General features: G+C 49.1%; 2 protein-coding genes across 2 annotated transcripts; both read left to right on the top strand.

The window, feature by feature from the left end:
- Positions 1–7,367: 7,367 nt before the first annotated feature.
- On the top strand, positions 7,368–8,888 carry LTA (lymphotoxin alpha). Its single transcript, XM_006215315.4, has 4 exons — positions 7,368–7,463; positions 7,839–7,946; positions 8,033–8,123; positions 8,362–8,888. The coding sequence occupies exons 2-4, from the start codon at positions 7,848–7,850 to the stop codon at positions 8,772–8,774; spliced, it is 603 nt and encodes a 200-aa protein (XP_006215377.1). The 5' UTR covers positions 7,368–7,463; positions 7,839–7,847; the 3' UTR covers positions 8,775–8,888.
- Positions 8,889–10,683: 1,795 nt separating this feature from the next.
- Positions 10,684–13,453, top strand: TNF (tumor necrosis factor). The gene is made up of 4 exons (XM_006215316.3): positions 10,684–11,059; positions 11,624–11,669; positions 11,858–11,905; positions 12,231–13,453. Exons 1-4 carry the CDS (start codon positions 10,874–10,876, stop codon positions 12,650–12,652), a joined length of 702 nt encoding a protein of 233 aa, XP_006215378.1. The 5' UTR covers positions 10,684–10,873; the 3' UTR covers positions 12,653–13,453.
- The last annotated feature ends 65 nt before the right edge of the window (positions 13,454–13,518 follow it).

The raw sequence follows: 13,518 nt of genomic DNA, 5'->3' as shown, positions 1-13,518 counted from the left end.
GTTAACCACGTCAAGCCCTTTTCAAAACTAACGTCAGAATCCTGCCAGCAGCTGTCCAAAGGTAGGTGGTGGCTCTCCAATACACAGGAACTGAGGAACTGAGGCTTATCCACACACTATAACTTGCTTAAGGTCACAGCTAAAAAGTAGTGGAATTAGCATTAAAATTATCTTACTCCAAAACTTGTGTCCTGTCTACTTAGGTCCCAGTCATTCCAAGTGGCATTAAAGGGAAGGAACAGATTTTATAAACTTTTGGGAGAGAAGTCATTAGGACAAACCAACCACCTGGATGGTGGGAGTGAGGGAAGAGGGGTCTTAGATGACTCCAAGTTTTGAGCCGAGGGGATTGGAAAGATGATGCCGGAAGCCCTAAACCAAGAAGATGTGTGGCTGAGGGGAAAGATGAGTTGATTTCAGACATACAATCAATAAATTTTTATTAAGGACCTGATAGGAGCAGGATGCTCTGCTAGACAATGGGTATAAATGAAATAGTCACTGCCCTCACAGGACTTGCAGTCTAAAACAAACAATATACAAATACCAACTACAGGTAATGATGGGAGGTGCACCTGCTTAGAGTAGTAAAGTGCTCAGAGAAGGTCTGCTGAGTTTAAGGTGTTAGCATAATACTCAGGTGGAGAGTTCCAGCAAGCAGATTTGGAGCTCAAGAGAAAAGTTGGGGCTGCTGAAGGGACAAATAATGGCATCGTTCCTTTTCCAATGGAGGTTCAACCTCTAAGTGAACAGGATCCCCCCCCCCAAAAGAGAATGGCCAGAAGAGCCTTGAGGATGATCAAAGAAAGAGGAACCAATAAAAGAGAGAGGTTGGGGGAGCAGTCAGAGAAGTAGGGCAAAGGAGGGGTGTGCCAAGCAGAGACTGGGCAGCCACATCTGATGCTTCAAAGAAGCCTAGTAGGTGAGAGTTCAAAGGATCCTTTGGGTTCAGGAACTAGACGATTACAAATTTTGAGAAAACAGTTTCCACTTACCAGAGGGGCAGAAATTGCTTTACCTAGGTTGAGGAATGAGTGGGAGGTGAAGAAAGGGAGGTGGTAAAGACAAAGTCATAGAATGGTGACTACAAAAGATAACTGAGAGTTATCTCTAGTTCAACCCACGAATTTTACAGATGAGGAAAATTTTACCAGTTCCCGAAAAAGTGGTTAGTTAGGGGGCTAGTCTCTTGAGACATCATGCAGAAAAGGAAGGTGAGAGATGAAATGGATATTTGAGGGAAAAAAGGGAGTCCAGGGGAGTCTTTTTTTATTTTCAAGAAGTAAAGTTGAGTATGTAAAATGAAGGCACATGAAAAGAGAAAGATACTGAAAACATAACAAAGGTGGGAAAGAGTATAGTAAGGACAGAGAAGGGGGATACAGAGTACAAAGCATCAGCCTTGGACCGGAGGAAGAGTCTCTGAGTCAAGAAGAAAGGAAAAATGAAATATTAACTAAAGGGAAAAGAAGGAGGTAAAGAGATCCACCTTGAATGGTCTTAAGCTCAATAAAGACAGCATCACCAACTGAGAGTAAAAAAGTAGGGAGGCATGGAGATTTAGAACATCACCTGCGGGAGTAGAACAAGGGAATCAACAAAGTTTAGGGAACACTGAGGGTTGTCTGAGGTTAGATGGCCAGGCTCAGTAGAAGGCAGGCCTCTTATGGTGACATCACTCTCTCCTGCAGTGCTTGGTAGCCTAGGAGAAAGACCCAACCATGAGACCATCGAGTTCACCGAAATCAAGTTTTTCAAGGTCTTCTTGGTAGCCTATATCAGACAGTGATCCTAAAGTGCTAGTGAAGGTAGTTGAATTTTTGACTATACAGTACAGGTTAAACCAAATAAGCAAGGAAAACAAGGAAAGAAGAAGATGGAGGTCTTGGCAAGAATGAACTGACTCAATGGGAGGGAGAGAGTGGAAGGTGTGAAAAGTGGGTGGTTGTGATGAGAGGGAAAATTCAGAGTTCAAGATCTTGAAGGTGTAGACTTTCCAAGTGATGCTGAGGTGTGAGGTACCACCTTCTGGGTGGTATGCTTATGGGTAGCTAAAGTGGAGCAGGGAAAGAGGCTATAATGCTGTTGAGAAAGTTGAAAAATTTGAAGCAGTGAGAGGCCAGATTGTAAATTTCATCATGTCTGTGTGGTTTTGAAGTCACTAAAGCTAGTAGAAGGGGATGAGATGTGGAGAAAAACTGCTAGGTATACAAATTAAGAGCCTGGTAGAGATTTTGGTGAAGATTGTGCTGTGAAGACCGGAAGAACATGGAAAATGCAAAAGGCATGGGCTTCAAGAAGAGGAGGAGGTTATCAATGGTGCAGAGTGGAGAGAAGAGAAGAGTGGCTTCCCCTCTGACTCCTCCTGCCCCTAGTGATGGAAGTGAAAGAAAGAGCAGCCTCCCACCTCCCAAGACAGAAGGAGCATCATTAGGGGAAAGCCAGGTTTCAAAGTGCCAGAGGAGGAGGGGAGGGTATAGCTCAAGTGGTAGAGTGCATGCTTAGCTGCACTAGGTCCTAGGTTCAATCCCCAGTACCTTCTCTAAAAATAAATAAATAAACCTAATTATCTCCCTCCCCACCTAAAAATAAATAAATAAATAAAATTTTAAAAATTGTGACAATGTGCCAGAGGAAGATGCTTTCAAAAGTGAAACAGAATTTGAACACATAAGGAGTTCCATAAAATATTGTGAAATGGAATGGTAGAAGCATTCTTCGTTGGATAGGGAATTGAATCCAGGGAGGATTTCCAGTGAGAGTTCAGAAGAAGACAAAGCCTGGAGAGATTTGCTTCTGGACACAAGAGGCTATTGCTTCTGGAGTTTAGAATGGAAGATACATTGCATTTATTGTGAGGGAAAACATAAAATACCTTGAAGGGGTCTTACGGAGATGGGCAAGATAAAGTATCTCTTCCAATTCCATGGCTTTCTTCATGCTGACAGTTCCCAGTGTTGACACCCTAGTTCTGATATTGCCTCTGAAATCTACTCATATATACAACTACCAAGTGACATCTCTTGGCAAGATTTGAATGTCATCCAAGACTGGAATGTCTGTCCGATAGATTTAAACTGAAATCCAAAATTGAACTTCTAGTTCTCCCATCCCATCAGAATCCCGCTTCTCTCCCAGTCTCCCCACCTCACCTCCAACACCATTCATCCAGTCAATCTTCTGATCTTATCAATTCTGCCCCTGAAATATATCCCAATATATCCCAAATTTGTCTACTTCTCTCCATCTTCATGGCTACCACCATCTTCTCTCCAGGATGACTGCATTGCCTCCTAACTGGTGTCCCTGCTTGCAATCTTCCCCGCTACAGTCCAGTCTAAACACAGCAGCCACGATGATCTTTTAAAAACATAAATCCAATCACCTGTACCTCATACCTACACCTCTCTCTGTCTCATATGCACACATTCATACATTTACACATACATAGACACCCTCCAAAGTTTCTCATGGTTGAGTAAAATCCAGATGCTTTACCCATCCTTACATGGCCTTGTGTGATCTGGCCCTTGCCCCTCCTCTATGACCTCATTCCCCACTCATCTCCCACTCTCTCTGTTCCAGCCACACTGGCCTCCTCTCTGTTCCTCAACAGCCCCAGTTCATTTCCACCTTCCGGCCCTTGCAATAGCTATTCCCTTTCCTGGAAAGCTCCTTCCACAAACCTTCACTCAGCCACTCCTATCATTTGGGTCTCAGCTTAAAATGCCATTTACTCAAGAAGGACTTTCCTGTGTCTAAAATAGTTCCCTGCCATTCGTATCATATGACCCTGTCTTATTTCCTCATAGCACTGCTTACTGATTTCATCTTCAGTGTATTTCTTTTCTGCCTTGCCTCACTAGAATGTCAGCTCCATGAGTGCAGGTTCCTTGTCTGACTTGTTAGCCACTATGTCCCTACTGCCTAGAACAGTGCTCAGCACATAGTAAGCACTCAAGTAAGACTCAATTATTAAATGGAGGCTTGGGTGAATAATGGAGTAAAAGCAGAATAAAGCTCAACTTTGGGTTTGTGGCTCAGACTGAACTTACATTTAGAGTCAGGTTTAACTATAGGGTTAAGCATGGGGATGAGTTGATTTCCAGACTAGCTCTAGAAACAGGGTCGGGTTTGTTTAGAGGATAAGTTTATTTGGGGATTCATCTATTGAACTGTGTTTATATTTGAGGTTAGGGTTGAGTTTGAGTTGTGATTTGAGTTGAGGTTAAAGATGGGTTAGGATCAAAGTTGGCATTAAATCCCACTTTAGGTTTTGAGGCGAAGTTCAACTTTGAGTCTAATGTCAGTTCAACCTCATTTGGAGGGCTCAGAGATTTCACTAGTTCCTCCTCAGAGACCACTATAGAAACTGTATTTCCCTAAGTTTGGGGCACAAGACTCCAGTCATCACCCCTCCCACCCAGGGAAAGCCCCAAACCAACTGCTGGCCTCCTCAAGAAAGAAACCAAATTTCACACAACCTCTGAAACTGAGATTGAAACCAAGATTGGCCCATCTCAGGGAACGTCCTTCAGCACATCGCAAACACCCGTGACAAGGAGCCTTGGCCCAGTTCTTGTCCTTCCTTCTTTTTTCCTCCTCGCCTTCCCTTTTTTGTCCCTCAATGCCCCAGTCTTCCTCTCTGATTGAAGTTTCTCCCTTTCTCTCTATTTCTTACCATTAACGGCAACACCATTTTATATTTTAATACAGCTCAGGTCTCTCAGTCCATCAGCTCCCACCACTGGAGAGGCAGAAAGAGACTGATGGAAGAAAAAGGGACTCTAGAGGAAGGGACACAGGAAAGGAAAGGAGCAGGGACCAAGAGGGAGGCCAACAGTGACAAAAGAAACAATGAGGTTAAGAGAAATAAAATGAAACCAAGATACAGATCAAGATATTTAAAAGAGGGATCTGTGGCTATGCGTCTTTCTCTGTCACATTTGGTCAGCCACCAAGACCTGGAGGTTTTGCCTAGAAACTCTCCTTTCCATTCTCCTACTGCTGCCTTGACATAAAGGCAGGCTCCTGTCACTTCCTTGCTGGGTTGTTGCAAAACCCTCCGCACTTCTGGTTTCCCCTCCAGCCCCTCAACTCCCATACCTCAATTCCAGATGTTTTACCCATCCTTACTTTCTCAATTCCTTCTTCGTGTAGCTTCCAGGCTCATTTTTTAAAAATATACCAATCTGGGTGGGTTCCTCTCTCACTTAAAATTTTTGGTGGCTCCCCATCCTATTTAGAAGGAAATCCAAACCTCCTTTCTTGGGTTTAAACCCCCCAGGATGTGTTCTCAGCTTACCTCCCAAGCCTCATCTCTGCTCCTTCTGTTTGTACCCGCTTGCACATGTTAGCACACTTCATACTCTTTTACATCCAGTCTTTGCACCTTCTCTTCCCTCTATCTCGAATGCGTTTCACCGTCTTCTTTCCCTTCATAAGATGCCTGAATCACCTCTCCCCCAGGCCAAGTTCGATGGCTTTTCTATGGGCTGCCATAAGCCCTCTGTCACAGAATGTATCACACTTTATTGTAATTATCTGATAATTGTGTCTCCTACACTGGTCTTTGGGCTCCCAGAGATCAAGGGACTGTCCTTCATGTTCATCTCCTCAATGCCTTGTGTAGCTGCTCAATAAATGTTTGTGAAATAGAGAGAAAACCAAAGAGATGGAATGAGAACGAAAAGAACTAATAGGTTAGACTAGTAAGGCATGAAAGACAAAGTTTCAAGGCCTCAAGGAGGGGAAGGAAAATAGAAAAATAACTCATGCACACCCTGAATATCCTGTATGTGCCACCGGACCCCAGGACCCTTCAGGAACTTTCTGCCCAGTGTAACAGAGGGAGAGCTTTAGCCTCCATCACCACCATCCCCAGCCCCAGGCCCTCCAAAACCTTCCAAATGAAAGCATAACAAGTAAGAACAATAATAATAATTGAGGCAGCCAATTGTTACTTTCTCAGTCTTACAAAACGTGACTAAAATCATCTTTAGAAACCTTCCTTTTTTTAAAAACCTGCAACCTACAAGCTAAGCGAAAACTGGCTCATGTTCGAGAATGTTCATATCAACGTTTTTCATACTAGCTAAAAACTAGAGACCAATGGAATGCCCATCAACAGAAGAATAGATAAGTAAGTTAGAGTATATTCTCATAATAGAATATTGCATCAGAGTGAAATAAAAATTACTACTGCTGCATACAGCCATATAGACTAGTCTCACAAATGTAATTTTGAGTGAAAGAAGCCAAACACAGATGAGTACAGTCTACAGGATTTCATTTATATGAAGTTCAAAAGCAGGAAGAACTAGTCTATAGTGATAGAGGTCAGAAAGTGGTTGGTTATCTTTGAAAGATATGAACTGGGAGAGGGTCCGAGAGAATGTTCTGGGGACCTAAAAATATGTTGCACTGGGTGGTGGCTACATGGCTATAAACAGATGAAAAAATTCATCAGGCTATCCACTTAGGAGAAGTGCACCTCACTGTACCTAAGGTCTACATCAATAAAAGGTGGAAATCCTTAATGATTTTACAACAGTGCATTCATTGACGTTACATTGATAAGTCTCTTCACTGCCTGCCTCCCCACCCCAGGTCACCCACCCTTAAGCTCTATCTGTGTGGGATTCTGAAGCCTCCCCTATAGAGAACTTTAGAAGTTGCCACTTTCCTTGATCCTGGAGTGTATTTGTGTGGAAGGCACAGTTTATAAGTCTGATCTGTGGGGCCCACCTAAGGGTGGGATGAGGTGGAGAACATCCTTCAACAGTTAAGACAAAATCTCATCATATGTGAGTTCCTTGCCTCATCCTTGAATAGGATTTTCCAAACCAGGATACTTCTGAGCTCAAAAGGGGGCTCCATGAATATTTCTACCAAGACAACAGGCATAAACCAGGATGCCCCAGGCAGGAGGGTATCTAGTGGAACTTCTTGATGTGAAATCTGCCAGATGAGCTGGAAAATACACATACTGGGACAAATGTGACTTGAGCCTTTTGGGACAAGGACAGGGGTACCAGAGGAGGAAATGTGCACAGAGAGAAGCCTGTAATCAGCCAAGGGTGCAAAGGTGTTATACATAATCGCTCTTCAGGGAACCGGGCGACCAGCCCACACCCCAGCTGCTCCCCTTCTCCTCCTCTGAATTTACTGTCCCTTCTCTGGAACTCCTAAGCCTGACCCCACTCCCTGGCCCTCCCAGCCCACGGTTCCCCTGACCCCGACTCCCTTTCCCAGAACTCAGTCGTCTGAGCCCCCAGCCTGCGGTTCTCTCCTAGGCCTCAGCCTTTCCTGCCTTCGACTGAAACAGCAGCATCTTCTAAGCCCTGGGGGCTTCCCCGGGCCCCAGCCCCGGCCTAGAACCCGCCCGCCGCCTGCCACGCTGCCACTGCCGCTTCCTCTATAAAGGGACCCAGGCGTCCGGGCCAAGAGGCCCCACACAGCAGGTGAGACTCTCCCGCCCCATCTCCCTGGGCTGCCCTGGCGGGTGGACTCCTTCCCCCCTGGGTTCGGTCCCTCCCCCGTGCCCTGACCCCTCCTGCACCTCCCCGCTGGGCCTTGGTGGGTTTGGTTTTGGTTTGTTCCCTCTCTCTGACTATCTGCCAGCCTCTGGCACACTCTCTGTGTTCCTGCCCCATCCCTCTCTCTTCCCTCCCTGTCTGTTTCTCTCTGTCTCCCCCTGCTCACCTCGGGGTTTCCCTGACTGCATCTTGTCCCCTTCTCTGTCTGCCACCCCGTCTCTCAGGGTGGCGGTCTCTGCAGGCGGGAGGCCCGTCTTCCGCATCGTGCCCCGCCCCGCTCACTGTCTCTTTCCCCCGCAGGTTCTCCCCATGACACCACCTGGACGTCTCTACCTCCTGAGGGTGTGCAGCACCCCCCTCCTCCTCCTCCTTCTAGGGCTGCTGCTGGCCCTGCCGCCTGAGGCCCAGGTGAGGCAGCAGGAGAACCAGGGCCACAGGGGTGGCCCAGCCCAACCTTGGGCCTTAGATCCTCTCTCAAATCCGTTCTCCCCTAGGGACTCCCACCCTCAGCTGCACGGACTACCCATCAGCAACCCCCGAAGCATTTCGCCCAAGGCACCCTCAAACCTGCTGCTCACCTTGTTGGTAAACACCCACCTGCCCTCCTGGACATGTAGCCCCCAGCCCTCCTCCTACTCGCCTTCAGGGACCCAAGCATCCCCTCCAGCTTTCCCCCATCTTCCCTCACCCCCAAAACAGAGGCATCCCACTCCTTCCGTCCTCCCAACCACCCCCCAGGAACTCAGTCTAGCACCTCCCTCCTCAGGGATTGAGACCTCTGACCCCCAGGGCTCTGACCCCCACCCCCTCTGGCTCTTCCTAGGAGACCCGAGCACCCAGGACTTGCTTCGCTGGAAGGCAAACACAGATCGCGCCTTCCTCCGCCACGGCTTCTCTTTGAGCAACAATTCCCTCCTGGTCCCCACCAGTGGCCTCTACTTCGTCTACTCCCAGGTGGTCTTCTCTGGAGAAGGCTGCTTCCCCAAGGCCACCCCCACCCCTCTCTATCTGGCCCACGAGGTCCAGCTCTTCTCCTCCCAGTACCCCTTCCACGTGCCTCTCCTCAGTGCTCAGAAGTCCGTGTGCCCGGGGCCGCAGGGACCTTGGGTGCGCTCGGTGTACCAGGGGGCTGTGTTCCTGCTCACCCGGGGAGACCAGCTATCCACTCACACAGACGGCATCTCCCACCTGCTCCTCAGCCCCAGTAGCGTATTCTTTGGAGCCTTTGCTCTGTAGAAAAATCTGGAAAGAAGAAAATTGGTTTCAAGGCCTTCTCCCCATTTGCCTCCATTCTGACCACTTCAGGGGGTCACCATGCCTCTCCTCTGACCATTCCAACAATCTCAAGTCTTCCCCTCTCTCTCAGCACCTGGAGGTTCCAAAGAAGGAATTATCGGCACTCCAGGAGACCACACTCCCTGAATCACCCTGGATGCTCCGTTGAGGATTTCAAGCCTGCGTAGAAATGCCCACCCAGAGCCCTTCACCAGTCCTGCCAGTCTGGGGGGGGGGGGGGCTCGCCCTGGACATGGAAGCGGAGGGACACATGAGGGAGCTTGGGGGGATGACTGGAGGCAGGGGGTGGGTTATTTATGAAGGTGAAAAATTAAATTATTTATTTATGGAGGATGGAGAGAAGGGAGTAATAGAGGGACAGAAGAAAGAGAAAAATATGCCCAAGGGATGAAGAGTTGAGAGGGCGTCGTCATAAGAATGACCTAGGGAGAGAGGAAAAAAAGTGGATCTGAGGGACCAAGGGGGTCTAGAAGGAAGTGAAAGGCTGTTAAGAGTCAGCAACTGCTTGACTGGACAGCCCAGGAGGAAACATCCAACCTCTGATGAAGCCCAATAAACCTCTTTTCTCTGAAATGCTGTCTGCCTGCGTCTGTCTGTCTGGGAAGGGAGAATTCTCCAGAAGTCTCGAAGGAATGGTGGGAGGACAGGAATCAGAGGGTTCAGAAGCGGTGTGCGTACACAGAGGCCTAAGGGGCTTGGGGGAAATATGGTGGACTCGCGGGGGTGGGGCAGCCAGGTCACTGCAGGGGAAATGAGGATAAGCTGCGAAGACAAAGCAAAGAAGCAGGTCCAAGGTCTGGAGGACTGCGTCAGGGACCCCTGGCAGATATGGCCACGTGGAGATGGTCTGAGGAATGGGGTTTACAGGAGGCCTCTGGGGAGCAGTGACCACCCTGAAGGGTGTTGAGGACTATGGGGTGGGGTATGAGGACCCCCTGGCAGACAGACACGGTCAGGCAAGAGCCATGAGAGGTGGGAGAGCATCCAAGGCGAGGAGGCTGGGGAATTCAGGGGACATTTGAGGAGACATGGTCCCGCACAGGGGCTCCGAGGTCCAGGGCTGTCTCCAGGAATTCTTTGGGGATACATGGGCACACACAGGGACTCTGAGGGGTGGGGACTTCATGCAAAAATCAGAGTCTCACATTCCCTTGGATGCCAAAACTGAAACCAGCACCAGAGTTCTGGTGAGTCCCCCGTCAGAGTGAAAGGAGAAGGCCTGCTCTGGTGGGGTTTGTGATTTCCCAGCGTTGCTTTGACTCCCTCTGGGACTGTCCCAGGCTCATCCCTGTGCTCCTCCCCTAGTCTCTGCAGAGCCTAAGCTCCCCTTTCTCCTACTTCCTTTCCCCTCAAAGAACCCAAATACACATCTCAGGACCCAGTACCTCTTCTCCCACGTTTGCTATTAAGGACTGTTTTCTGAAGCCCCTCTCATTTCTAGTTCAACCCCTATAGGAGTCCTGTCTAGAAATCAGAGAGAAATAAGCCACAGACCTTGTCACCAAAGAAATGGAAACAATAGAAATTAGGGTGAGGGGCAGAGGGGAATGAGGGCCCAGCCCGTAGGGTCCCACATACACAGCAGGAACTGGCCCAGTGAGCCCCCTTCAGAATCTGGGTGAGGAGGGTAGGAAGTATCCTTGATGCCTGGGTGTCCCCAACTTTCCAAACCCCCGCCCCCACGATGGAGAAGAAACCAAGACAGAAGGTGTAGGGCCCACTACCGCTTCCTCCAGATGAGCTCATGGGTTTCTCCACCAAGGAAGTTTTCCGCTGGTTGAATGAGAGTCTATCCCCGCCCTCCTCTCACCCCAGGGCGTATAAATGCAGCTGTCTGCACACCCAGCCAGCAGAAGCTCCCAGAGCGAGGACACCAGGGTACCAGCCAGGAGAGAGAAAAGCAACTCCAGACCCCCCTGGAAACAACCTCTCAGAAAACACACCCCCGACAGGCAGCCGGGCGACTCTCTCTCTAACACACGCTGCCCCAAGGCTCTACCATCTCCCAGCTGGAAGAAAGACCCTTTGAAGAAGACACCATGAGCACTGAAAGCATGATCCGGGACGTGGAGCTGGCGGAGGAGGCGCTCCCCAAGAAGGCAGGGGGCCCCCAGGGCTCCAGAAGGTGCTTGTGCCTCAGCCTCTTTTCCTTCCTCCTTGTCGCAGGAGCCACCACGCTCTTCTGCCTGCTGCACTTCGGGGTAATTGGGCCCCAGAAAGAAGAGGTGAGTGCCTGGATAGCCTTAGCTCATTCTCCCACCCAGAGAGAAGTAGGGGAGAAAGAGGGCGAGAGATGGGATGTGGGAAAGAGGTATGCTGATGGGGAGGCATGGGGAGAGATGGGCAGGCAGAAGGAGATGTGGAGAGAGATGGGGGAAGAGAGAGAAGGATAGGGAAATGGGGTGCCTGGCACCTGGAAGATGCTCTCTAAATATTTGTTGAATGAATGAATGAGCAAGCAGGGATACAGATGTAAAGAGAGATGTGTGAACTGATAAAGGGTTAGGGAAGAGAGATGGAGAAAAAACAAGTGATGTGGATAAAGATGGTGAGATAGAAAGGGATATAGGATCTATGAAAGAGAGAAGGAAAGGTGTAGACAGGGTGCTTAGCACGTGGAAAGAACTCAGTGAAAGAGTTATTGAACAGATGGATGATGAAAAAATGAATGAATGGAGAGAGAAGACTAGACACAACAGGGCAGACAGCACAAGCTACAGAGGCAGCCAGCTGTTTCTCCTTTAAGGGTGACTTGCTCTGATACTAATCCTCCATCTTCTCCTCAACAGCTCCTGACTGGCCTCCAGATCATGAACCCTCTGGCCCAGACCCTCAGTAAGTGTCTCCAAAACCTCTCTCCTAATTCTGTGCTTGGGCAGATGTGGGGGTTAGTCCTGAGATAGAAGCAGTAGGGGAAATTTAGAGTTTTGGGTTTGAGGGGAGATGGAATGGAGGTCAAAGTAGCGGGATATTTTCTGGGAAGCTGAAGGGTCTCACCTTTTTCTTTCTTCTTTCCTCTTCAGGATCATCTTCTCAAGCCTCAAGAGATAAGCCTGTCGCCCACGTTGTAGGTAAGAGTTCTGAGGCTGTGCCTGGGGGCTGAAGAAGCAGATGGGATGGGGAGGGATAGGGTTTGGGGGCTGAACCCAGGTTAAGGATAGACAGACCCGGGAGACAGTGTGAGAAGGACTCACTGAGCTCAAGGAGAGGGTGGAGGATACCTAGCACTTGAGGGGGAGACTCAGAACCTCATGGCCAGATGGGATGTGGGAAGACAAACAGAGGGGACAGGAACCGGATGTTGGGGGTGGGCAGAACTTGAGGGCCAGGATGTGGAGAGTGGAACTGACAGGGTCACACTGACTTACCCCGCCTTCTTTTTCTCCTTCCTTCCAGCCGACCCCGCTGCCCAGGGGCAGCTGCAGTGGGAGAAGCGGTTTGCCAATACCCTCCTGGCCAATGGTGTGAAGCTGGAAGACAACCAGCTGGTGGTACCAACTGATGGGCTATACCTCATCTACTCCCAGGTCCTCTTCAGTGGCCAGCGCTGCCCCTCCACCCCCGTGTTCCTCACTCACACCATCAGCCGCCTTGCCGTCTCCTACCCAAACAAAGCCAACCTCCTCTCTGCCATCAAGAGCCCTTGCCAGGGGGGCACCTCAGAGGAGGCTGAGGCCAAGCCCTGGTACGAGCCCATCTATCTGGGAGGGGTCTTCCAGCTGGAGAAGGATGATCGACTTAGTGCTGAGATCAACATGCCCAACTACCTGGACTTTGCCGAGTCTGGGCAGGTCTACTTCGGGATCATTGCCCTGTGAGGGGGCAGGACATCATCCCCTCCCACCTCAATCCCTTTATTATTTACTCCTTCAGACCCCTCATCCCCTTCTGCTTTAGAAAGAGAACTAGGGGCTGAGGGCTGGGCTCCAAGCTTAAAACTTTGAACAGTAACAACACTTAGAAATCGAGGTTGCAGGAACATGTGGCCTGGACAACGGGGCACTGACCACTACTGAGAATTCAAACGAGGTCTTCCAGAACTCACTGGGGTCCCCAGGTTGGGATTCCTGGATGCAACCTGGGACACCTGGAATGTGGGAGCCAGGGAACCTTGGCTTCTGTCTGGAACACTTCAGAACATCCCATGAGAAGATCTCACCTAGAACTTGACATGAGTGGACTTCAAGCCTCCCTTTCTTCAACTGTTTCCAGACTTCCCTGAGATGGAGGGCCCACCCCCAGCCCTAGGGGGGCCAGTTCCCTCTATTTATGTTTGCACTTGTAATTATTTATTATTTATTTATTATTTATTTATTTACTAATGAATGTATTTATTTAGGAGGTCAAGGTGTCCTGGGAGAGCCAGTGTAGGGGTTGCTTTGGCTAAGACATGTTTTCTGTGAAAACGGAGCTGAATTCTAGATTGTTCCCACCTGGCTTCCTAGCCTCTGTGCCTCCTTTAGCTTATGTTTTTTAAAAAACTATTTATCTGATCAAACTGTCTAAATAACGCTGATTTGGTGACTGACTTGTCGCTGCATCGCTGAACCTCTGCTCCCCAGGGGAGTTGTGTCTGTAATCGCCCTACTGGTCAGTGGCGAGAAATAAAATGTGCTTAGAAAAGAAGTATGGCCTCTGTCTCTGGGAATTAATTCTGCATCGGCCTCTCCTTGTGAGGAGCATG

This window comes from Vicugna pacos, chromosome 20 (genome assembly GCF_048564905.1).
Source record: "Vicugna pacos chromosome 20, VicPac4, whole genome shotgun sequence".
NCBI lineage: Eukaryota > Metazoa > Chordata > Mammalia > Artiodactyla > Camelidae > Vicugna > Vicugna pacos.
Note: the sequence above shows the minus strand (reverse complement) of the source record. Positions and strands in the feature narration are given on the sequence as shown.

Excerpts from the sequence above, each read along its gene's own strand:
- LTA (XM_006215315.4), top strand. The coding sequence starts at position 7,848 with ATGACACCACCTGGACGTCTCTACCTCCTGAGGGTGTGCAGCACCCCC. Across the intron at positions 7,947-8,032 it reads CCCTGCCGCCTGAGGCCCAG|GGACTCCCACCCTCAGCTGC; the intron begins GTGAGGCAGCAG and ends GTTCTCCCCTAG. Across the intron at positions 8,124-8,361 it reads ACCTGCTGCTCACCTTGTTG|GAGACCCGAGCACCCAGGAC; the intron begins GTAAACACCCAC and ends GGCTCTTCCTAG.
- TNF (XM_006215316.3), top strand. The coding sequence starts at position 10,874 with ATGAGCACTGAAAGCATGATCCGGGACGTGGAGCTGGCGGAGGAGGCG. Across the intron at positions 11,670-11,857 it reads CCCTCTGGCCCAGACCCTCA|GATCATCTTCTCAAGCCTCA; the intron begins GTAAGTGTCTCC and ends TTTCCTCTTCAG. Across the intron at positions 11,906-12,230 it reads GCCTGTCGCCCACGTTGTAG|CCGACCCCGCTGCCCAGGGG; the intron begins GTAAGAGTTCTG and ends CCTTCCTTCCAG.